The sequence below is a fragment of the Diorhabda sublineata genome, chromosome 5, assembly GCF_026230105.1.
Source record: "Diorhabda sublineata isolate icDioSubl1.1 chromosome 5, icDioSubl1.1, whole genome shotgun sequence".
Taxonomy (NCBI): domain Eukaryota; kingdom Metazoa; phylum Arthropoda; class Insecta; order Coleoptera; family Chrysomelidae; genus Diorhabda; species Diorhabda sublineata.
In genome coordinates, this window is record NC_079478.1 from 38382762 (window position 1) to 38408993 (window position 26232).

The 26232-nt window shown below is 28.9% G+C and overlaps 3 protein-coding genes and 1 long non-coding RNA gene across 8 annotated transcripts in view; 3 read left to right on the top strand and 1 right to left on the bottom strand.

Moving 5' to 3' along the window:
• LOC130444070 (calcium-activated potassium channel slowpoke) overlaps positions 1-2230 on the top strand; it is a 38413-nt gene extending 36183 nt beyond the window's left edge. Inside the window, exons 26-28 of the mRNA XM_056779051.1 lie at positions 21-133; positions 190-439; positions 574-2230. Coding sequence (XP_056635029.1) covers positions 21-133; positions 190-439; positions 574-693 — 483 coding nt within the window. The 3' untranslated portion in view covers positions 694-2230. The remainder of the gene's footprint in view (positions 1-20; positions 134-189; positions 440-573) is intronic.
• A 493-nt stretch (positions 2231-2723) lies between these two features.
• On the top strand, positions 2724-12948 carry LOC130444071 (glutamyl aminopeptidase-like). Of its 5 annotated transcripts, XM_056779052.1 has the most exons (19): positions 2724-2906; positions 2967-3008; positions 3281-3331; positions 4251-4445; positions 4554-4824; positions 7681-7828; positions 7893-8154; positions 8219-8389; positions 8534-8631; positions 8692-8826; positions 8887-9185; positions 10823-10908; positions 10967-11292; positions 11349-11428; positions 11483-11625; positions 11684-11813; positions 11868-11981; positions 12041-12149; positions 12726-12948. In XM_056779052.1, exons 2-19 carry the CDS (start codon positions 2990-2992, stop codon positions 12873-12875), a joined length of 2787 nt encoding a protein of 928 aa, XP_056635030.1. In that variant the 5' UTR covers positions 2724-2906; positions 2967-2989; the 3' UTR covers positions 12876-12948. The 5 variants fall into 5 exon arrangements, with proteins under 5 accessions (XP_056635030.1, XP_056635031.1, XP_056635033.1 ...); XM_056779053.1 differs by having other exon boundaries at positions 2738-3008; positions 3284-3331; XM_056779055.1 differs by lacking the exon at positions 2967-3008 and having other exon boundaries at positions 2757-2906.
• Positions 11775-24706, bottom strand: LOC130444075 (uncharacterized). Its single transcript, XR_008909909.1, has 3 exons — positions 22932-24706; positions 12409-12593; positions 11775-12350 (listed from the first exon to the last, which is right to left on the bottom strand). It is a non-coding gene; the product is annotated as an uncharacterized LOC130444075 (long non-coding RNA).
• On the top strand, positions 14457-16247 carry LOC130444072 (tachykinin-like peptides receptor 99D). Its single transcript, XM_056779057.1, has 5 exons — positions 14457-14608; positions 14680-14886; positions 14951-15101; positions 15424-15620; positions 15681-16247. The coding sequence occupies exons 1-5, from the start codon at positions 14457-14459 to the stop codon at positions 15838-15840; spliced, it is 867 nt and encodes a 288-aa protein (XP_056635035.1). The 3' UTR covers positions 15841-16247.
• Positions 24707-26232: the final 1526 nt, after the last annotated feature.

Here is a 26232-nt window from a genome sequence, read left to right on the forward strand (position 1 = left end):
AAATAAATATTTTGTTTTAGACTTATTTCAATCAAAATGCCTTAACTTTAATTAGATCTTTAATTACGGGTGGAGCTACACCCGAACTAGAATTAATTCTAGCCGAAGGAGCTGGACTACGAGGAGGTTACAGGTAGATATTTCGATTACGTTTTTAATGGTTGTATTGAAATTATTATTTTTGAATAGTACCGCAGACAGTTTATCGAATAGAGATAGATGCAGGGTAGGACAAATATCCTTGTACGATGGTCCTTTAGCTCAATTTGGCGAAACTGGAAAATACGGGGATTTATTCGTAGCGGCCTTGAAACAATTTGGAATGTTGTGTATCGGATTATACAGGTTTAGAGATACTAGTTCGTCGTGTGACGCTAGCAGTAAAAGATACGTTATTACGAATCCGCCGGACGATTTTCAGTTGTTACCGACAGATCAGGTAAATTCATTTTTTAACTAATACCCTAACCTAGTAAATTGGAACACGTCTGGTTTATTTTAATCGTGTTGCTTTTTTTTTAAAGACTAGGTTATATATTCTTTTCAAATAACAATAATCGTTTGTTTTTCTAGGTATTCGTGTTAATGCAATTTGATCCTGGTCTAGAATATAAACAAGTTAGGAGTCGCACTGGTACCGGTCAAGGCAGCGGTACTGGAGGCGGAGGAACAAATAAAGACGAAAACTCTTGACTGCTACTTTGCAGCGCCCTAACAGACGGACCATATTCGTATATTTAGTAAATTATCATATTTACCGGATTAATCTGCAATAAAAATTTGAAATATATATATATATATATATATATATATATATATATATATATATATATATATATATATATATTTCAAATTTTTATTTATCTTGAAGTTGATATATTGATATAAGCACCATTCCAAATTCATTTTCCAGATTTCATTGAAGAAAAAAGAATCGTTAAAACTATTAAGTTTGTATATATGAATTTTTTAAAAATTAAGTTACGTGCACAACTGATGTGATATTTTAAGGATTGATTATAAATAGAAATATTTGCAACAAAATTGAAAATACCAAAATCAGATTAAACTGATATTTACTGTTATTTTTATTTCGTCTCTCTTAGTGCTCGTTTAACAAGATATAGGAGGTTATCGATAATGAAAAACAAAAAACTTTTTTTATGAAATTTCTCAATTTTGTTTCAAACTATTCGCTTCATCAATAGAAGGATCGATAGTGTTAACATTTTGACTAATTTCCACTAAAATTTGATAGATGGAACCTTTTCTTTTCGGATTTAAATACAATCGATCCTTCTTTACGAATAGATAGAAATATTGTAAACCAAAGACTTGAAAACATTGAATTTTAATTGTGTATAATAGACTATCGAATATTTTTTAATTGGATTCGACTTGAAAGTAAAAGGGGCGCTTTAATGAAGTATCTATAATAAAATTGTAAATATTTGTAGTGAAAATTCGGTAGGAAATAAAAATTTTTATTTTCGATAAAAATATACGTTTCAATCCAATTTAATTACTTTTTTTTCTTATTTATTCCTTTTTTTTAATTCAGTTTGTTATATATGTAGTATGCAACTTATTCAACCGTTTGATTATTAATATTGATGAGAAACATTGATTACTGAATAAAGTTGTAAATAAATTGTAAATATATAAATGTGTAGAGCTTAATGTGTCCATACGAGTTTTAAGATGTACATTTTTTTAAAAATTGGAATCAAGAAGAAAAAAATCTGTACCCAGTCAGCCAAAAAAGAATCTTTATAGGGATAAGTCGTTTGCTAATATTTTTTCAACTCGCCTTTGAATACAAATACAAATATATGTAGTAAAAGGACTGCGAAATGGGAATATGTAGATAAGAAAAAAGTGGAAGTTATGTAAGAATTTGTTTTCGTTAAATAAATTTGTACAAACATATTTTATACATCACTGATACATTTTCACTCATTGAAATTACAAAGTACAAATTTCATTTATCGAAAATCAATTCAAATGTTTATGTTTGCTTATTATTCTCACACGTGTATAATTGCTTATTAGGATTAAATGAATAATTTGAATTTCATATCAATTTAAATATTTTTATGGAATTTCATCGTAGAATGACTGCACGTAATTGCGTTTTTTGTACTTTAGTAATGTTGCAAATAAATTTACATTTGTTGATACTTTGGATTTTTTATGAAATATGTTTAAATAAAGCGATATGGAAGAAAAATATTGAGTCTCATTTTAGAAACTTACCAATCTCCAAATAATTGAATTTACACTAAAAATAAAACAAAAATTATACCGCATTAAAGTTGAAAATTTATGCATGATGTGTTCTTCCCGAGGGCTCATTTTCGACTCTTTCTGCGCATCTCTTTGGGAGCCAAGTCTCATTGGCTGCTTTCCAGCTGGTACTCAATAGCACACCTTGTAGTCTTTACATCGTGTATTCAATTCAAATGTTTCAAATTGGCGCGTCGTTTTGGGAGCCTATTCTCATTAGCTGCTTCCCAGCTGGTGCTCAATAGCATACCTTGAAGTCTTTTACATGGATCAAAATTATCGAAACAATCTGTAATTAAAAATTAGATGATAAAATTATCTTCCAGAATATATACACAATATTATCCGCTTTATATCTGATCTTTAAAAATAAAGGGTCATTTGCCGTTTGACGTCTGGTAGAATAATTTTCGTTTTTTGCTGCTGTTGCGCCATCTGTAGAAATTGCAATAAATAAATAATTTCGTATGGGCGTGAGAAATATAAATGTTGTCCTTAAAAATGAGAAATGAGAAAAATGCACTTTTTATAAAAAAAACAATTTCATAAATGATTTTCGCGAGCAGTAGTAGAAATATGATAATAGACTGAATCATACAACATAACCTCACTAATTTTTGGTAAGATGCAACTATTTAATCTCAAATATACATGAATTATTATAAATAATTATATTTAAGAGGATGAAGCGTTAATTCTAAAAATGTTTCATGTATTGAAAGGTTAGTACGTTTGCTACCTGATAACGAAACTTATTATTACTTATTAGATGTGGATTCATTCGACAACAATATTGTTTTGTATTATATTTGATATTCCGCAGCCTCAATCTACCACATTTAGAGAGAATCATTATCGATATATTAATATAAATGCATAAATAAATGTCTAACTTTAAAATTAATTTAAGCCCCTCTAAAGATTTAGGTTATATATATAAGGTTTCTATATACGTATATAGTATTAAAATTTAATGTACTTTCTGTTTTTTTAGCAGGAAAAACAAAATTTTCTGTATTTTTCTCAAAGAATGAGATACCTAAATGTGAGTAAAAAAAGCTTTTTCTCATAAAAAGTTTATAGTAATATAAGTGTTCCGTTACTTTAGATGTATACAATCTTAGTTCAAATTTATCATATAAACTGTTTGAAAGTAGGTAATTATTGAATTTTCCTTCAATAAAATTAATTTTATTCAATGAGAACTGTCTTAAATTGTATCTTATAATTTGATAATAACAAGTGTCTTATGTGATTATGTTTCATTCGCTAATTAATTGTTTCGATACTTTTATTATTAAAATTAATAGTTTTCTCAAACAACAATAAAACACTCCCGGGTTTTTCAATTTGAAATTCAGACTGGAACTACCTTTAAATTTACAGGATTAAAACAATTGTATTTATTTACTTAATGATGTTTTTATAACTCGAGAATGATAAAATCTTAGATTATTGCAAAAACATTCATTATCTTTTAGATGACAATATACTTTGCAAACATAGTAAATATTATAAAAAGTAATTTTCAAGTAATTGCAATGATTATTAAAATTTTTTTAATAATGTCATATTTTAAATTGGAGATATTTTGCAATCATGAAGTAGCACTAGATGAGTTAAATAAAATAATTTTATTAAGTTGATGGCTTAGAAGTAGTTTATGGAACAAGATTATACTCCCATAAAAAAATAATTAATTTTTGAAAACTTGTTATTAGTATAATTAAAAATATATTAACGATAAAAGGCATACTTGAATTTTTTTATGTAGAATAGTTAAAACAAATAACTGTCCAGGTCACCTTGTATCATCAAAAGATAATCACTTTATCATAGATATGATTTGATTTCAGTAGTCGTGTCCTGGAAACACATATACTTAATAGTGGCATTGAATTGGAACAACATGACTTTTTTTACTTATATATTATCGCATAAATTATTATCAGTTTTTATTGTAGCTACTGTGTCTTTGGGAATAGCAACAACCATACTTGGTGTTGATAATACTAATTTAAGAAAAAAAGTACGAAATTTAGAGAAAGAAATAATTTCTGGGCAGACCAATATGAATAAATATAGATTACCTGACAGTGTCAAACCTTTATTGTATGATCTTTATCTTTACCCTGATTTAAAAACGGGACTTTTTAGAGGTAAGTCATTTATGTATTGATTTTATATGATAGAAAAAAGAATACGTTCGAGCTGATAAATTTATCACATTAACTACTGTAGTTAATCTTATTTTCCATTAATTTTAGGTAAAGTTAATATAACTATTGATATTTTATCAGAAACAGACACAATAAGTGTCCACAGCAATTTCTTATCCATTGATAGTGTTAAACTGTCATCAGAAAATGCTATATTTACATTAGAAAAAACATTTGAATTGCTAAATATTAAAAAAAGTGATAATTCCATTTTTAAAAGCGGCATAGAAAATGTTGAAATTGAATTTAATGGTGATATGAAAAATAGAATTGTCGGTCTGTATACGAGTTCCTACAAAACATCCACCGGTGAAAATAGGTATGTTATTCTTTTTATATAAATATATAATTGTAAATAATGATATTTAATAGAAGCTTTGCTTTTATTGTTAAATCTAATACTATTTTCAAAATGACTTTATTTAGAAAATATAAACTTTGATGTATTAGGTTCTATTAGTGATGGATTTAGGTTTAGATGCGCTGCCCTTATTGATAAAATGGATTTCATTAATTTCGATATAATTTTTTTATCAAAGTATAATTTGAAAATTTCTTTTTCTTGGATTAGTTCAGTTTCAACAGACAGACATTAAATCTATGTTTTTACTCTTTATAGAATGGAAAAAAGATCTTTCGTCTGAACAATTTTTAACCGAAATTCATAGATATTTGGAGACCAATGTTCACATTCCTATAAACTCCGAGAAGTCAAAAAAAAATACTTAACATATTTTTTGTGCAGAGGGTTTTTACTAAGGAATCTTTGAGTTCATAATGAAAATGCTTAACGTCTCTTTGAAATCCTCAGAATACTTATCATTTCAACTGCAGGAATCATCAAAATAGTATATCACATAACGAGTTCTAAATATACTTTCCAATGAGTTGTGTACACTATTTTTCCTACGACAACGTTAAAAATTCTTTGATAAAACTTATATAAATCAAGAAGAATCATGAAGAATGTTTTCCTGCACTGGAGAATAAATTTTCATTAGACAATTTTATGCATTACCCAGTAATAGTAATAACATTTAATTTTAACGTTTAAATTATCCTGCAGAGACTAGTATGTATTTGAACACAAATCACAACAAAATTTGAATTTTTATTGTAAACATTATAATAACCTCAAAAAATCGTATTGTCTACTTCTTTAGTTTTCTTATATTTGATCTTTTGCCTCTCGGCACCCAGTCAGGTTCATTTTGTATTTGAGTATTTTCTCTATCGTTCGAGACCATATATAACATGAAAAAAAGAAGCAGAAATAAACATTTGTTTTTGTGTAAAGAAATGTTTAGTAGTATAATTATATCAGCATACATAGTCTGTTTAACTTCGAAATTTCATGAAAAAGGATTTTTATAAACAAAAACTGTTTTGACACTTTTGAAAAGAATATCAAAATTGACTATATCTACTTTTTTACATTTCTAAAATTCTGGCATTTCAAAAATGTTGCCGTCCTTGAAATTATGTCGCCCTGCACCTCACACGGGCCTTTAATAAGTAGTTGAATACTAAATCAAAAATAATATTTCAACATTCAAAATCTGAATCTGTTTTTTTTTTCTTAACTAAATATCTGGATGAATATAATGTTTGTCTTGATAATTAGCTGATGATCGTGAACAAAGATAAAAAAAAAGTATTTAAACAGCCGTTATACATTCTAGTACTATTGTGTATCGATATATAATCAATTTTTAACCAGGTATTGAAGGTGAAACATTCCCACTTCTCTTTTATGTTTAGTCTTTTATTCGCGGCGATATATTATTGCGACACTGAGGAGAAGTGAAATGTTGTTGTATTAGAAACATTCCGAACAAGAATGTAATGTAATGTAAAAAAATGTGTTACGATAAGAAAAAACCGCGAAAAACTAACAAAGCCGTTGTGTGTTTAATAACGTTCAGTGTCTTTTTGTTAATAATATGCGCGTGTTTGTTGTCAGTGTTGGTATTTGTCGGGAAATATATTTTATACAATGCGTGTGATAATTACAAAAAATCTTTTGTTGTAAATCGACAGGTACTACCGCAAAAAACTTATTGGCGTTTACCGAACGACACCGAACCCGTTTTATACGATATAAATCTTTTACCTAATTTATTCTCGGGCTTATACAAGGGTTCCGTTAATATAACTGTTAATGTTAACAGTTATAGGAGCGATATCGTTTTGCACAGTGACGGACTGGTCATTTCAGATGTCGTTTTATATACGGGGGATCTCAAAATTTTTCCAATTTTAAACATAAAAGAAAAATCTGAGTTTCAAGTAATAGTTATAACAACCAAACGGAAAATTCTACCAGGACTTTATTACATTTTCGTCAAGTTCGAAGGGCGTTTGTTCGGAAAATTTAAAGGGTTTTACAGGAGTCATTACAAAAGTTCTATAAATGGCGATAGGTATCGTTTATCTTTTATATAGAAATTATTATTAATTAAAATTAAATAGGTAGTAACAAATTGTATTCACTATAGTTCGGTATGTTGAAACGATCGGTTTAGAATCAACAAGTATAAAAATATAAAGAAAGTCGTTGTGAAAGTGAAATGAGGAAATGCGAACGGTTACGGTATAAAAGCTTTATCTCCATTTAAATAATAAAAACACCATTCAATAAATGTTATATATAACTTTGGACGTTAAAATCATTTTTTTTTAAATATCTTTCGTAATATCTATTCAGTAGTTACGGTAATTTGTCGATATGAAAGAATAAACAAAAAAAGTGGGAAGATATCAACGCATTACGTAATAATTTATCGAAACTTGAACTTTCGATAACGAAAATTTGCATCACCCCTTGTATATTTTAAGACAGGTTGTACGCTCCATAAATAAATTAAACCATAGTATGAATAATTGAGATTTCTAATTTGCTTTTACTTTAGAAATTACCTTCGAGTAGGTACTTTCAGTTTTAATGAACTAAATTATAATTTACATAATTTATTTTATATACGAGGTATTTGAGATACGAACCTTTCGATTAATCTTAAAACGATATTAATTTTCATATAGAATCAATTTTCAGATTTGTATTGACGTAATTTGAATTAAAATTGAGTTGATAGGAATAATAAAATAAAAGATATTCTATTATTTTTTCTATACGATATTCCAAAGGTACGTTATAAAAACTTATTTTTTTCAGGCAGATAGCAACTAGTAAATTTGAACCAACTTATGCTAGGCAAGCTTTCCCCTGTTTCGACGAACCAAATTTGAAAGCTAAATATAAAGTACACCTTTTGAAACCAAAGAATAATTCCTATATAGCACTTTCGAATTATCCCGTAGCCGTAAGTGATTTTTGTGAAATTCGTAAGATGGCCTTGTCAAATTAAATGATGAATTTAATTTAAGAGTACCGAAGATTATGATGAAGAACACGAATTGGTTACTTTCGATGAAACGGTATCGATGTCGACTTACCTTTCTTGTTTCATCGTTTCCGATTTCGATCATACCAAAACGACTTTCGACAATAACGGCACGATGATACCCCTCAAAGTTTATGCTAGTCCGGATAATTTATATAAAACTACTTACGCCGCGGAAATTGGAAAGAAAGTTATCGAACATTATGTCAACTATTTCGACATCCCTTATCCACTTCCAAAATTAGGTAATAATTGTACAAGATGATTTTTTATTAGAAAATTAATTATCCTTTTTTTTTTTCATTTAAGATTTAGTTGCCATTCCCGATTTTGTATCGGGTGCTATGGAACATTGGGGTCTTGTTACTTTTAGAGAAACGGCTCTCCTCTATACGAATACGACACATTCCACGGCTAATAAACAGAGAGTGGCTACGGTGATAGCTCACGAATTAGCTCACAGTTGGTTTGGGAATCTCGGTAATAAATTGATTTTATTATTTTTAGTTTTTTAACAAACAATGTTAATTAATTATTGTTTATTCAACTCTCGAATAGATAACAGATTATAATGGCAAGCAAAAAGCCAAATTAATTAATCGAAATCGATGATTTTTTTTTCAGTAACTATGAATTGGTGGAATGATTTATGGTTAAATGAAGGATTCGCTTCCTATATTGAATATAAAGGAGCTTTAGCCGCCGAACCGACTTGGGGAATGGTACGACCAATTTTTTTTTTTTAAAGATATATTCGAATAAATTTCGATATCATTTTTTAGATGGAACAATTTATCATCTCCGAAATGCATTCGGTTTTATCTTTGGATGCAACTCTCAGTTCCCATCCGATCGTACAAACGGTATTAACACCCGATCAAATTACGGCAATATTCGACTCAATTTCTTATAATAAAGTGAGTTGACATTATCCCAATATTTAACTAAATTTTTTATTTATTTTTTGTTCGATCCAGGGAGCTTCGATTTTGAGAATGTTGGAAGCAACCGTAGGAGAAAAAATCTTCCAACAAGGAGTGAAGAACTATTTGAATAGACATGCCTACGGTAATGCCGTTACCAAAGATCTAATAGAGGAATTACAAATTTTATACGGCGATAGACTCGACGTGGCCGAAATGTTGGAAACTTTTACTGTTCAAATGGGATATCCGATTTTGAATGTTACCGTTTCCGGAGATATATATACGTTAACTCAAAAGAGGTTCTTGATCGATCCTAATGCAACTTATAATTTAAACGAAACGAAATATAGGTTAGTCCTATCATTTATTTTGATGGCATATATTTTGGAAAGCGGAAAAAATCATTTATCGTAATTACGAGCCCCGTCCCGTTTCAGTTGGCCCACTTGGAAAAATTCCAAATTATTAAACTTTATTTTAAAATGCTAAAAAGTAGCTGTTAGTATAGGTTTTGGATGAATATTGTCAAATATTTTGAATGATATTTAATATGTCGGAAATAGATAATTAATAATTTTTTATGCATATACAAGGGTTTTCATCCAGATTGTTTGAAGCGGGAAGTAAAATTTCCGGCATCTGTGATGGTGTGGGGCTCGATATCTGCAAGAGGAGTGGGAAAACTGCATTTCATAAACGGAACTGTCAATACTGGAAAGTACTTGGATATTTTAGAAGAATCATTGTTGTCAACAAGAGAAGTAACTTTAACCGTTGAGAAAGCCTTTATTTTTCAGCAAGATGGAGCAGCATGCCAAAAGTCAAAAAAAAAGGCCTTAAAATGGTTCTCAGACAACAATATTCCACTTATAGAGTGGGTTTCAAGTAGTCCAGATTAATCACCAATAGAAACACTTTGGCACAATGAAATGAAAAAGCAGTTGCGTGCAAATCCAGCCAGAACTGTCTTAATAAACACCATGCCTGAAAGAATTACGGCTGCTATTAAAAATAAAGGGGATGTTACCCAATGGTAACTTTTAAAAGTATATATGTTTAATATTTAAGCCTTTCCGATTACATTATTTGGTTTTTGTTTTATTTTTTTTTTTTTGGTTTGTAATTATAACATATGTTAAGACTTGTAACTCCTGTAAAAGTATCTAAAATGTAAAGTGTAAAGTAAAATATAAAGTGCTCAAAACGAAACAATTTGCCGGTTTTTAATAGCTGAAAAAGCAATAATTAGTAATTTTTTTCAATTGGGCCAACTGAAATGGGCTGGGGCTCGTAGTAACGATACTGATGTTTGTTAAAAAACTTTTCTACGCTCATGTCTGAAAACGTCTAAAATTGCACTGTCAACATTACTTGTAAACGACATTTAACAATAACATGTACACAAGACTTTATTTGGTCTATTTACACAAATTCAGTCAATTAAGAAACAAAAAATTTTAGCATTAGCGACATATATTTATGATTGAAATAGTGATGCCCCTAAATGTATGCAACACGTTATGCAATCTATTTAAAAATAGGACAAGTTTTCATAAATAGCCTGTTATGAAAATAAATATCGTGTCGTTTAATATTGTCAATTTCTTTTATCAACTTTATCCACGAATATGTCTGATAATAGTGAAAGTATATATAATTTGTTACCGCTAAAATCAAAAGAAATATACCAAGTAAAATCGTTAAATATCTTGAGCTGACGGAACCAAAGCAATAAACGGGCCATTGTTTCATCAGCCATTATGTTAGTTAATGCAGGAGGTGATTTATTAAATAATAATCGATTTACAACAATAATTGTACAATTGTTATTAACAACTATTAGTTTAAATAATTGCGATATTTTTAATTTAATAGAAAAGAAAATAAATGGGTGTAAAAAAAGTATAGTACGTTACACGAGTTACTTACAACACTTGTTACTATTTATATATACTATGTATACTATTTTTTGGTTTGATAATTGTAGATACAAATGGTCAGTTCCAGTTACTTATGTGACCGATATGGGTAAATCGACCGAACCCATTTTATTCAAATATAACGATGATTACAGTAAGTTAATTTTAATATAACATGGAAGAGTTTATTGGATTATAATAATATATTCTAGTTACGATAAAGAAACCGACGGGAGCGACTTGGATCAAATTTAATTACGATCAGATCGGATATTATCGCGTGAATTATCCTCTATCGGAATGGGATAACATAATAAAGAATTACGATTCGCTCAGTAAGGGAGATAAAACGCATCTATTGGAAGAAACTTTTAAAATAGCCGAAGCCGGTTTATTAAGTTATAAGGTTCCATTGGAATTGAGTAAAAAATTGAAAAACGAACGAGATTATACGCCTTGGAGTGCCGGATCCGATAATTTGCTATCGATTTTAAATAGACTCCGAAGTACAAAATCCGAACAAGAATCGTCATTTAAGGTAAACGATTTGTTTAAATTTTTTAATCAAATATATAAATATTATTTTTTTTACAGGATTATCTGATTAATATTGTAACCCCCGCTTATAAAGAATTCACCTGGACTGAAAATGAAAATGATAGTCATCTTAACAAGTATGTAATTATTATTGTTTTTATTCATCGATTGTTATAATTTATTATTTTTAGATTAACTAGAACTGTAGTTATAAGCTTAGCTTGTAAAGCGGGTTATAAAGATTGCTTGGAACAAGCCGAAAAAAAATTTGATACCTGGATGAAAGAAAGGCAATTTATATCACCGGATTTGAAGAGTTTCGTCTATATCTATGGTAAAATTGTTTTCGGAATGATTTTAATTGAAAATGAAATTATATTATTTTATTTTAGGATCGACAAAAGCTTCAGTAGAAACATGGAACGCCTTGTTGCAAATTTATCAAGATGAAAATGATGCATCGGAAAAATTAAAAATAATGGCTGGTTTATGCAATGTCGAAAACGTAGATTTATTAAAAAAGTATTTACTTACAATATTTAATAATTTGTAACAATATAAACTATTTCATTTTAGATTACTGGAAGTTTCCAAAAACGAAAGCATCGTCAGGAGTCAAGATTATTTTGATGTATTACAAACAATGTCTTCCAATCCAATAGGAACTGATCTTGTATGGGATTTCGTAAGGTATTTTTTTTTTTTCATAAATTTTCGTTTCGAATTTTAATTAATTCCTTTTTTCGTAGGTCAAATTGGCAATATTTAGCTGATAGATTCACGCTGAATAATAGATATTTGGGTAGTATGATCCCTACGATAACATCAAGTTTTTCTACTGAGGAAAAATTAAAAGAGGTAAAATCACTTCTCGTTGTTTATCAATTTAATCGAATCGAATTATCCAGGATTCAATTTAAAATTCGATCCATGTTTCATCTTTATATCCTTCCGTCTTTCATTTTGAATTTCTTTATCAAGTCCTGATCTAGAACCATTCCATGTTGATACTGGAGCCGAATAACCATTATGAGACATTTTGAAAATCTCACTCACAACCTACAATTATTAACATGGTTAATTGATAATTAGTTAGAGGTAGATGTTTCTAGTTTACTCCTTTAGATAGTTCCTGCTTAATATCGGTTGAGAAGTCATTTGCCAATCACCAATTGCTGTCTTTGTAGAAACTCTTGAGGCCATTTCGTTTGGTCGTTAGATTTAAAGGAGTACCAGAGGTTTGGAAATTTGAGTTTTCCTTATTCTTCTGTTTAGAATTGTACACTGGACTTGATGTATGATCTGTAATAAAAGTTGGAAACATTGAACACTTTATAACGTATTTGCTTACCTTTGTTAGGGGTAATTTCGGGGCTATTTTCATTATATTATTGATAATGACATACTTAAAATATTGTTATTCTTGTATTATAGATGGAAGAATTCTTTGAGAAATATCCAAACGCTGGTGCAGGTGAAGCTAATAGGAAAACGGCATTGGAAAACGTAAAAAATAATATAAGGTGGGCGGCTAATTACAAAGAAATCATAGAAGATTGGATAATAAATAACAAAACTATTTAAATAATTTTATAATTCGCTTCGGTAAATGAAATTGTGTGTTTGACTTTATTGAATAAATTTTATAATTTGTGAAGATGACTTTTGTATCTGGTGTCCTATCTGATGAGATAAAATTCAAGATTGGTGAAGGAGATTAAGGATTTTTAAAATTTTTCCATAGATAAATACGAAATTAAAAAATATGACATCGGTTATTGATATTAAAAAAAAAATTAGATGGAATTTGTATGATAAATTATAGTGTAACGAAAATAAAATACGACACTTATTAATTATTTGAGAACCGAACAAAATCAAATATTAATACGAATAATTTTTATACAAAGCTTCGACATCTACATTAATAACATTATTTTTTTTAACACGTAACTAAATATTTATATTGGCAAAGGTATCCAATATTATATAAACTATTTAAATTTTCTCACATTCTTATTCTAATTTTATATATAGGGTGATCAATCGACGAATCGTCTTAAATGATTGTTTTAATATTTAATATAATTTCATCGGAACATTATTTTTTTCTTATATATATATGCAATAATGGTACAAACGATTGTACTACCAAATTCTGAAAATAGATAAAATATCAAAGAAAAAATAAATTGGAAAAATTGAAATTTTTGTTTCCGCTCAAATTACCCTATATAAAAAAATATTAGATACATTGTTTCTTCTAGTTTACAAAATTATTCCAGTATCCAAACTTGTACTAATTGTTATATGAGTAAGTTATATGATCGTTTTTATTTTTATATAACTGTTTACTTGTTTTCTGTTCCTATTTAATTACGAATAATTCATAAAACAAAACGGACAAAATTGATATAAAACCTACTGTATAAGAACATTTATGTTAGAATTCATCCTGTAGGTACCAACTTTATTTGAAATTAATATCACTAAGTTGATGGCAAATATTTGCAAACCACGCCTTAACCATTATTAATTATTAAGAATAATAATTTCCCGTTTAGTTCTACGTTTTTAAAAGAAACTCAATTAATTAGATTATTATGTCTCTAGTTAGATGCTCGAAGAGTAAAGCGAATTAGTATATAAACCATTTGGTTCTTGTAACGTTTTTTTAAAAACATTTATTGTATAGGTAAGTTATTTTATATAAATCTATTATCGAAAATAACAATTAAATGTTTTATTTGAATTATTATAAAAATTGTTATAGATTCGTATGTTATAACGTACAATGAACTATTCGACTATAACTCATTGCGTGGACAGCCCAAATTGTAATTGTACCATGTTCAAAAATAAGAGTAAGATTAAATGTTAATTTTGTTAAAATATATTTTAAAAATTTCCTTTTTAGCTCACGGATCTGATGATGTAACGTTTATTTTGCCGTTGTGGAGACAAATATTTTGGTGCATTTTCTATTTTATAATGGTGGTAATGTCTATAGGAGGAAATGTTATTGTCATTTGGATAATTATGATTAATAAAAATATGAGAACGGTTACCAATTATTTTTTATGTAAGTATTATATTTGTGAGGAATTTATTATTAATATTAATAAAATATGTTATTTTTGAGTGAATCTATCGATAGCTGATGCGATGGTATCAACGTTTAATGTTACCTTTAATTTTGTCTACATGTTATATGCCCATTGGCCGTTCGGACTTATCTATTGCAAATTTACACAGTTTATGGCTTGTTTGACTATATGTGCGTCTGTATTTTCACTTATGGCGATTTCCATAGACAGGTAATATATTTTTTTATAGGTACTTTCATTCACTAATTCATCAGATATTTGTTTATTTTTTTTTATTTTAGATACATGGCAATAATATTGCCGTTAAGAAAACGAATGAGCAAAAATTGTACGTTAATTATAATTTTGTGGACGTGGATTTTGGCGGTTTTAATGGGTATGCCGCAAGTAATGTATTTTCGCACAGAACAAATTCCGTGTACCGGCAGAATATCATGTTACATGTTATGGCCGGACGGTGATACCATACAATCAAAATTGGAATATTTGTAAGAACATTTATCAACTATAATGTGAGACGTTTGATTCGTTGTTTTTTTTTTCCTTCTTTAGTTACAACATATCGTTCTCAGTATTTACTTACGTAATACCAATTGGTGCGATGATTTTCACTTATTCCCAAATAGCCGTGGAATTATGGTGGTCGAAAAGTATAGGCGAAGTGACTAATAGACAAAAGGAGATTATAACGAATAAGAGAAAGGTAAACGTATCGAGAGAAGGAAAACCACCTTGTATGGAGGATTAGTTGAAAAAGTGTCCAGCTGTAAATAGCAAATTATAATACGAAGCCTCGTCGAAATAATACATTAATAGTTTCTTTGAAATAGATAATAATTTTCAAAAAAGAATTTAATTTACTATCCTACACTAATTTGCTTCCTTTCAACAGACACTTTTCGATACACGGATATGGTTCTCCTTACCTCTACCCTCCATAGGTATATAGTAATAAAAAGGGGGAGCTAGGAGTTTTATTATTATTTATTAAAATAAATATTTTAATGTAATAATACGATTTGCAGGTAGTGAAAATGATGATAGTAGTTGTAACGATTTTCGCCGTATGTTGGTTACCTTATCAAATTTATTTTCTGTTAACTTTTTATTATCCATCAATTACGTTTGCTTCGTATATTCAAGAATTGTATTTGTTCATTTATTGGTTAGCGATGAGTAATTCCATGTACAACCCGATTATTTACTGCTGGATGAACGCCAGGTGACATATTTATCAAATTCGTATTGTATTCGTTTTTCTTATTATATTATTTGTTGATAGATTTCGCGAGGGATTCAAAAAAGTTTTTTCATGTTTACCGTTTGTTACACCGAATCCGAATAAATCCCCAAATAGGAGCGACCGAATTCATACTCAAGAATCTTACTGTGCAAGAAAAAATCAAAACAATATCCAAGTTAGTCGCGATACGACATTTTGATCGGTTTGTTTATTTCAAATATCGCATTAAATGTCTGTATGTACACATAAATTAATATATTTTTGTTGCAAATATTATATATGTAAAAGTATTGAGATGATTGTATATCCATTCAAATCTAAAACTCGATTGATAACTATTATTTTGTTTTGGATTTATATAATTGTTTAAAAATAACACCCAGTAGATTATAATTATATATATAATAGATTTTTGTACTCCAATAAAGGCTTTAGAGAAGTTTGTTACTAAAGAAATCTCGCCCTAATTATTATATTATATACATTATAGTATCATTATTGTAAATTGTAAGTTTTTTGATTAATAAACATCTTTTTGTACCCCCGTAATCTCTTCTATGGAATTACCCATATCGGAAAACTGGTATTATAAACTGGTATAAATGCTTCCGACATTATAGAGGAATTGCAAACAAAAATGTCCACAATTAATTTGACTGTAATTTTGGTAATTGTAAGATATTTTATTGCCGTCGAGATAGGTGACAAATTCTTTCGGTGACTTCAGATTACCAAATGAATCGAAATATTCAACGCTGTCATTTATCTTTCTATGTGCTACCGAATGAGTGCCTGGATTTTTAGACACATCCAAATTTAAAATCGCCGATTCACACGGTAGTGGTCCACTTTTCGGCTGAGAATCGCGCATGTACTACACACCTCGGAAATATTTTATTTTTAATACTAATTTGGCAAATTTGATTAATTCATAGTCAAACAATGCTCTATTGGGTAGCTTCAATGGTAGTTTTTTTTTTTTTTCAAGAATAATCCATATCCACTTTTAGCGTTCTTCCGCAAATACAGTCCTTTACCTATAGATTCCATAGCTTTATGGTCTCGATGATCTTCTTCCAATTTCTTTTGGGCATTTTTTGCATCGACCACAGTCTTCGCAATTCCCGCAGCACCACCCGATAACGCTCCTAAAGCTGAGAGTCCGCAAAAAGAGGAATTAGAGGTAAAAATCCTCCAGATTTGGCTACAGGTATTATTCTTGGTATCGGGACATGTTTTCGCCCTCCAAACTTTTGAACAAGAGATTTTGCTGCTCGCAGTGCAAACTTCGCTGTATCTGCCAGTGAAGATCCTTTTTTCATGGATTTCCTCACCTTCATCACAACATCATGATCGCTTCTTCATACCCATTCCCAATTTGCGTTTGACCTTCATGCCGGTGGTAACGAGCCAGGCGGCTGCTTTTTCACCTAGTTTAGCGTCTTTCGATTTTACTCGCTCCCAAGCAGCGTTTTCTAATGCAAAATCAGCTTTGTGACGATCTGTGAGTGACTTGTTATTCGCGTATGCTATATCGTGATCAAATTTTGAAATGTGTTTTTTTATAATATCTTTATAGATATTTTTATTAGTAATTTCATAAATGAAGCTGTCAGTATCTGTGTACATAAGCTTACAATTCTCAATTCCTACATTTGGTAACATGAAATTGTATTGAAAATCGCACATACAAATTTTTGATATATCTAAAATAACCATACCTATGTATATAGGTTTATTAAATATTAATTCAGTTTTTCTCAATTCAGTTGCCATTAGATCCACATCGAAAATGCTTCTACTTTGAAAACGTGGACTAGAAATCAAATTCTTTCCACCATATCTTCCCTCATATTTATTTACGATCGATACGACTCTGTGACGTCTAATGTCTTCAAGAGTTTTACCATAGATTGAATTGTCGGCAAGTTTCAATTGATTTCGTTTAAAATCCTTGGTAGCTGTTGCTCTTAAACTAGTATTTAAATCAATGTAGGGCTTCAGCCATTTTGATTGTTTAAATTGAAGAATTTTATGAATTTTTTTTTAAATCAATCCATGTCCAAGGCTTACTTCAAATTTCTATAGTGTAATATATATTCTTTCTTATCAAACAAAGTTGTCATTAATTTCGGTAATTTTGATACGGGTGGTATACGATGTTCAGGACAAAATGGAATATCTCTATGCAAATCATGCAATCTTTTGGGATACTCCAAGTCCACTTGCAAAATAAATTCTCTTAAAGTCCAGCCATTTGAAACAAACCAATATGAAATTCACAACTTTAACTATTCGAAAGAAGATAAAAAAAATAATTATCGAAAATTATAATTGGCGCAAATATAAAATAGAAAACTTTGTTAATAATTGCGAAATATGTCAAAAGAATAAATATGATAGAAACCCACCAGTAATTAAATTCAATTCAACCCCAACAGCTAGTAAACCATTTGAACATATACATATAGATACTTTTAAAATAGCAAATCAGTCATATTTAACTATAATAGATGCTTTCTCTCCTTACGGTCAAGCATATTCAATGTCAAGTGTGAATCCAACTTCAGTTGTTGACAATATATTGAATTACGTTACTCATCATGGTTAGCCCTATAAAATAACAGCTGATTGTGGTTCAGAATTTAAGAATAACGACCTTCAAGACTTTTGCAAATTGCACAAAATTGAACTACATTATACAACGTCTAAGAATAGCAACTCCAATTCACCTGTCGAACGTTTTCATTCTAGTTTAATTTTAGATGTATAAAAGAAAATAATAAAGATTTAACACCTGACCAATTAATAAAATATTCAATATTGGCATACAATAATTCAATTCATTCTGTAACGCAATTTACACCATTCGAAATTATTAAAGGTTACATAAACAACCCCGATCCATTTGACTTAGACGATCATTTAATAATATCTAACTATATACAAAATCATAAAGAAACGTCAAAATTATTATATGAAAAAATTAAAGATAGAAACGCTAACATTGAAGAAAAAATAATAAATAAAAGAAATGAAAATAGAAATGATCCACCCTGTTATGAAAATCAAGACATAGCCTATATAAGAACAAAATTCCGAGACAAAAAATTACCTAAATTTAAAAAAGCTGAAATTGTGAAAGACTCGGTATATTGTTAGAAACAGACAAGGGAGCTTATCATAAAAACATAATTAGAAAACCTGAAACTAAAACTAAAAATTTGTTACAGAAAGATGAAGCTGACAACAATACTAATATTACTACTTATTTACAAGACAACTAAGACAGAGGACATAAAGATTACAAACGTAAACAATTTGCTACTACCCATCAATTTAGGAATTAGTAATCTTATACATGCTAAACATACTTTTATATATTATATAGATTTAGAATTTTTTCATAAACAAATCAATAATTTATAACAATATTATTATAGTCTAAAAAATAATTTATCTCAAGCGAACGCTACAAATCCTATTTCGTATCATAATCTAGCTGAACAATCATTAAGTAGAACAGAAATTTTAATTAATATTTTAGACAAAAAATCAGAAAACATTTATCCGCAATAAATGCAGTAGGTAAATTAGATAAGTGGCTTTTTGGAACTTTAGATTCAGATGATGAAGAAAGATATAATAATGCTATAAATGTTTTACAACAAAATCAAAAACAAATAATTCACACAGTAAATTTACAAATATCATTACATAAAAAATTAATTGATCATTATAATAAATCGATTACGACTCTATGGATTAATCAACAAAAACTTTCTGATAATTTAGAGAAATTTCACATTTCAATTGAAAATAAAATAATAACTTTGAATTATTTTATAACATTTCAGAGTACAATTTCACAAATTAATCTGGATTGTCAAAGTTTAATTACACTGATTGATAATATTGAAAATGCAGTAACATTTTCTAAATTAAATACAATTCATAGTTCTGTCATATCGAGTCAAGAAATTTTGGAAATGATAAAATACTTAAGTAATATTTACAATAAAGAACAAATTTAACAAAATTTAATAATATTTTGACGTATTATCTCTTTCTTGGTTCGCAAGTAACTTTTTCCAAATCTAAAATAATATTTGCTACCCAAAACCTATGAATTTTTTCATTTATATCCTGTAATCCAAAATCATACGATATTTATCCCTCCTCAACCTTACTTGGCCAGAAGTCAAGAAGAAGTTAATTTTATTAAAGAAGAATGCCCAGAATTAGAAGAAAAATATTATTGTAAAGAAACTTTCAAGTTAAAAGATAATTGTACTATTGAACTGTTAAACGTACATTCTGGTGAAAATTGTGTTGTTAGTGAAATTGATCTTCAAGAAACCATATTAGAACAAGTAACAAATAATGAACTTTTAGTGATTCCAAGATCAGAAATTGAAGTGATATCTAAATGTATTTCAGACCGTTATTTTAAAATCAGTGATCCATCAATTGTAAAAATTCCAAAAAACTGTAGTATCCAAATAGAAAGTGAAATTTTCTCAACTAATATACAAATTAAAAAAGGAAAATCAATAATATTTCAAGTTCTTTTTAATCCATCTAAAAATATGAAAATGAAAAATTTCAAAAAAAAAATATTGATGAAATACTTACTGCAATTAAATTTAGGACACAACTCTGATAATATATATATATATATATATATATATATATATATATATATATATATATATATATATATATATATATATATATATATTTAAAAATTTGGTTGACAGCGATTGATAATTTTGTTTGAATGTTTATTTATAAAGATTTTTTTTTAAAGGAAACTCACTCTTTTAATGTAATGTTTTCTCCCCCACCCAGCGGTATGTATAAATTGAAGGAAGTGGAAAATTGATCAAGAAAAAAAACATCATCTTTTCAACTGATTTTTTGTCCATTTTAGGAAATATTGGTTTCCTGTAAAGATATCTTTCGATATGATTCATCTTAAATTTATCCAACTTTTATAGGAAATATTAGTTTCCTGTAAAGATAAAATGTATGATTTATCTCAAAATTATTCAAATATTATAATTTAAAATGTTTGTAGCTACTTTGCTCAAAATAATAAAAAAAATAGTCGTGCGCATGCTCAAAAAAATTTTCTGTGTCGCCGGCGGAGTTCCTAACGCTCGCTCGTATTACATACTGTAAATTAAAATGTCGAAGAAAATCCTACCGTCCTTATTACATCTTCTTTATATACATACTGTATAAACAATGCCCTTTGTTCGATGAAAATTCGACAAATAGCAGCGGAGATACAATGTAGTAGTAGTAGTGTCCTTATGACATCGTACATACTGTATACAATACCGTTTGTTTGATAAAAATCCAACCAGCAGTGCAACATACTTTATGTACACACTGTATATTAAAAAAAAAATAAAAAAAAAATGCCGATGACTCAGGAACCCACTCCGCTCCGCTTAAATATACAATTCTATATATGTAATTATATTGTCGTGTCCTAATGGCGGAATCGATAAGGTATATATACGAACACAAGCTTGCTTCGGTGGTTCGAATCCCCAGCTCGACAATTTTTATTTAAAAAAAAATTAGATAGATCTTTTTTCATGATCGCTTCCAAGGGTTTATGATCAGTGTTGATTTTCACATCAAATCCATAAATAAAATAATGAAACTTTTGAGTAGCAAACACAATCGCCAGCATCTCTTTCTCTATCTGCACATACTTTTGCTCGCAGGGGGTTAAGCTCCTGGATGCAAAAGCTATTGGGTGACCTTTTTGAGATAGACAAGCACCTAGACCGTCCTTGGAAGCGTCAGTGTCTATTTCTATCGGTTTTGTTGAATCAAAAAATGACAAAATTGGGGCATTGGTTAATGTATCTTCAAGTCTAGTTAAAGATTCATCATGCAATTTAGTCCATTGCCAATCAATATTATTCCTGGTCAAATTTCTAAGTGGAGCTGTTATTTTCGACATGTTGGGCAAGAACTTTCCTAAATATTTAGCCATGCCTAATATTCTTAATAGTTCAGTTTTATCTTTGGGTTTTGGCATCTCTAGAATCGTTTTCACATAATTTCTGTTCAGTTTGACACCTTCCTCTTAGTAAATTTAACCCATAAACTTAACACTTCTAGATTTAAATTGAATTTTGTCTCTATTAAATTTTATATTATATTTTTGTGCTCATTCCAAAACTAACTGTAAACTATTATCATGTTCTTTTTCATTACTGCCAGTTATAATCAAATCATCAAAGTAAAGACCTACACCTTCAATGTCACCAAATATTTCATAGTTTTGTTTTTAAAAGACTTCAGGGGCTGAGCAAATTCCAAAAGGTAGACGACAAAATGCATACATTCCAAAGGGTGTTCCAAAGACACAATATTCTTGACTTTGTTCATCAATTCGAATTTGAAAGTACCCGTCTTTCATATCTAAATCTGTGAAATATTCTTTATTATTAAGTTTAACAGATATTTCTTCGGCTGAAGGAATCAAAAATCTTTCTCGTTTTATTGCTAAATTCAAATATTTTGGGTCAAGACACAAGTGTAAATCCTTATTTTTCTTTTCAACTATAACCAGAGGATTCAACCATTCAGTCGGCTTACCAATTTTCCTTAATTTGTTTTTCAAGATCATCAAGCTTAAGTTTTGAACGATCATGCAATGCAATTGGAATCCGTCTAAGTGGTTGAACTACCGAAACTGTACCTTCTTTTAAAGTAATGTGATGTTCTCTAGGAAAAGAACCAAGACCCTCAAAAACTACTGGATATCTTTTAACAACATGATCGAGTGATATAAATTGACCAGAATCTTCAACAATTGAGTACTACTCTTTTTACTAAGTTTAAATCAACGCAATCAGCACAACTCAGTAGTGGCAATTCGTTATTATCACAAACTGCAAAGAATATGTTTCTAACATTGTCATTAACTTGACATTTTAAAGTGATTTCTCCTAATGGAGCGAATACATAATAACGACTGCCATACGGAGCTAGTTTGAGTTTAGATTTTTGCATTTTATCAAGAAGCCCTAGTTTTTTAACAATATTTAAAGTTAAAATGCTTACTTCGCATCCTGTATCTAGCTTAAATGTTACCTTATGACCTTCTACAATAATTTTCTTCAACCATGACAATGGTTTCTTTACACTACTAACAGAACCAACTTTTTTTATAGACTGAACATATAAGTCATTTGAACTGCTCTCACATGCAATCTTTTCTGATTCACTATCACTGAAAGTTTCAGTTTCTACTTTACTCACTTTTCTTTTGTCCGATCTTCTATAGCTCTTCTTTTTCTCCCATTTCTTCTCAGACTGATTAATATTATACTCTTTTTTACACACATTCGCAAAATGAATGCGTACCTGACATTTTGCATACGTTTTATTCCAAGCAGGACATGAATTTTTCTCTCGATGTACATAATCACAGAATTCACATTTCCCTTCTTTTTTTTCTTTCAAAAAATGCTTAGATTTTACAGAGCTTACACTAGCTTCATGCTGCAAAGCCTTCAGCTGTTTTTGAATAACTTCTAATTCTAATTCTTCTAATGAATTACCATAACCAGTTGTTTTTCCTGCTGTTCTTAATTCTGTCAGAAAACTATCGAAACTTTATCCCTCTTCTTGCATTATACTGTTAAATAAGAACCTTTCATATATAACATTTCTCTTTGGTTCACAGTGATCTCTAAATTTTTTCAAAACATTATCAAGAGTTTTCTGGGTCTCCGGTAACGGATCAAAAGAGTTAAATAAATCAAGACCATCATCACCAACTAAGTTCAAAGAATTGCAACCTTTTTTGGAATTTTGGAATTTTTGTTCAAATTTTTGCCAGTTATTAGCTAGGCTTCCTTCAATGGATAAAGAATCTGGAGGTTTAAAGTATGATTCCATTGCTGTTGGCTTCTACTTATATCGCAGCAAAGTCCAGCTTATTAATGTCTAAGTACGAATGTACGAAATTTACTCAAACTTTTATATCAAGTTTTTACACCTGACACCATGTATTGTACCATGATCCGAGCTATTTCGTTAAAATAAAACTAATCTGTTAATGTAACAAAACGTATATTTCTTAAAACCTGTTCACAAAAAGCCGCGTATTAGAATCGTCTTTTCTCAAGTCCAAAACACTGGCCTCAACCACCCATGCCTGTTGAGCCAATTAATTGTAACTTTTAATTGACTCATACAAAGGTTGCGGGATAGCTATGAAATAAATATATAATTGATTACCTATATAATTCAAGATGCCTTCATCTTTGTTGGAAGAATTACTTATTTACTTCACATTTCGATTTTATTTTTGATATTCATAGGAAATATATTTGGGGATGAGGATCACCCTACACTATAGGAACTGAAAATATTAAAATCACAGAATTCTCGATATCAAGATAACAAAAATGTTTTGTTTTGTACTTTTTACATATGCAGCTATTTTTCGGAACTTGAAATAAATCTTAATAACATTGTTTTAAATTCTACGTTCTTCAATTAATAAACATTTTCATATGCCTACCTGTAATCAATAATAAAATAACGTTTACTACGATCCTCTCTAATTGTTTTATTTAATTTGAAGTTAAGGACCACCTTACACTATAAGAAATTTCCAGTATTCTCGATAATTAATTAAAATAATACAACATATATTGAGGGTTTATTACTGGAAACTCCGAAAAATTACACGTGCATGGTCCTTCTTACTTACCTTTCTCTTTGTTTGTAGAATTTTTTATTTACTTTACATTTGGAATTGATTTTTGATATTCATAGAAAATATAACGTTCAATAGAATCTTTTCTGATATCATTTATGTAATTTGGGGATAAAGACCACCCTACATTATGGGAAGTTTTAAAATCACAGAATTCTCGATATCAAGATAACAAACATTTTGAAAAACGAAGGTATGTCGTAAAACATTAAAAGTATATAGATTCCCAAAAGGAAATTACTATTATTTGCTGCCCATAACATCTACTTATACAGCCATTTAATAATATAAGTTATTGTGAATTGTAATAATTAAATCTATGCCATGTTTTATTGTATGTATTATATCTATTATCATTAATTAGAAAAAACCTTCTTAGAAATATTATTAAAAATATATCTTGCTTCATATTGCTTTATTTATTTTATGTTTGAAAACACTATTTTATTCAATATGGAAATCATATGACAAAATATGTAACATTTAATTAGTTATTATTTAATAAATCAAAACTTTACATCTTCTCAGTTAATTGACCCATATCGAATTCTTTGCGAATGTCTAGACTTGTTTTTGACTTGCGCACTGTGAATGTTGAAGTCCCAAGCTTTAAACAATACATTTAATTATTTAGATAATGAAACTTTGACAGTATTACTAATTCGGGCAGACATATTTGATGCTAAATTTTCTATTCGATGGTGAAGTGAAAAATATTTTCTTATTGATGCAGGTAAGATGTAATTCTCTTTATGTAAAAATTAACGAGATTTGTCGAATTAAAGGTTCCAGGAAAATGAACGAATTCAGTGTATTACATTTTATGGAAAGCATAGGTTTTATTATTTTTTTTTAATATTTTCAAAGTAATTAAAATTAAGCATTTTCTTCAGATAATTTGAAATTGTGTGAATCATTAATTTACTTATAAACATTAAACAAACGATAATCTAAAATATAGCATCAAAAAGTTCGTTTATCCTTGTCTGTCTGGACAGCATGTCGGCCATATTTGTAGGTCAACGCAATTATTGTTCACGTCAAATCTTTTCAACTGTAATGTGTTTTTTCGTATAAAAATATATATAGATATTAATATTAAAATACCTTATTTCGATTGTAGTACAAAATAGTTATTATTAGATAAATAAAACACAGATACCGGATCTGTTTAATAACGACAAAAAAATCTTTCGATTTCTAGTTTGAAATTTTCAGTATATCAATAGAAAATAGTTTTTATTTTAAAATTTTCGTGAAACGGATTGATGTTCGTATTCGTGGCGTGTTTACAATAATTGTATAAAGAATTAAAGAATTTTTCGTGTTTTAATACAATATTGTGTTGTGAAAATTATGGATACCCGGAACATTCTTAACTACCAAGATGGTCATTTCCTAATTTGTGAACTGGTGAGTGATTTTTTGTCTTATTAATTTGATTTTAAATTTACTACCTAAAATATTTCTTGTCGTTTGGTCTCAGATTATGGAGTGAAAACTATTTTCTTTTATATATCGGTAATATTTAATTACTTATTATTTAATAAATCAAACTTTACATCTTCAAGTTCATTGATCCCTTTCGAATTCTTTGCGAATGTCTAGAATTATTTTTGACTTGCGCACTGTGAATGTTGAAGTCACAAGCTTTAAACAATGCATTTAATTATTTAGATAATGAAACTTTGACAGTATTACAAATTCGGGCAGACATATTTGATGCTAAATTTTCTATTCGTAAAATTTCCTTTAATTTCGATTGTGAAGTGAAAACTATTTTCTTATTGATATAGGTAAGATATAATTCTCTTTATGTAAAAATTAACGAGA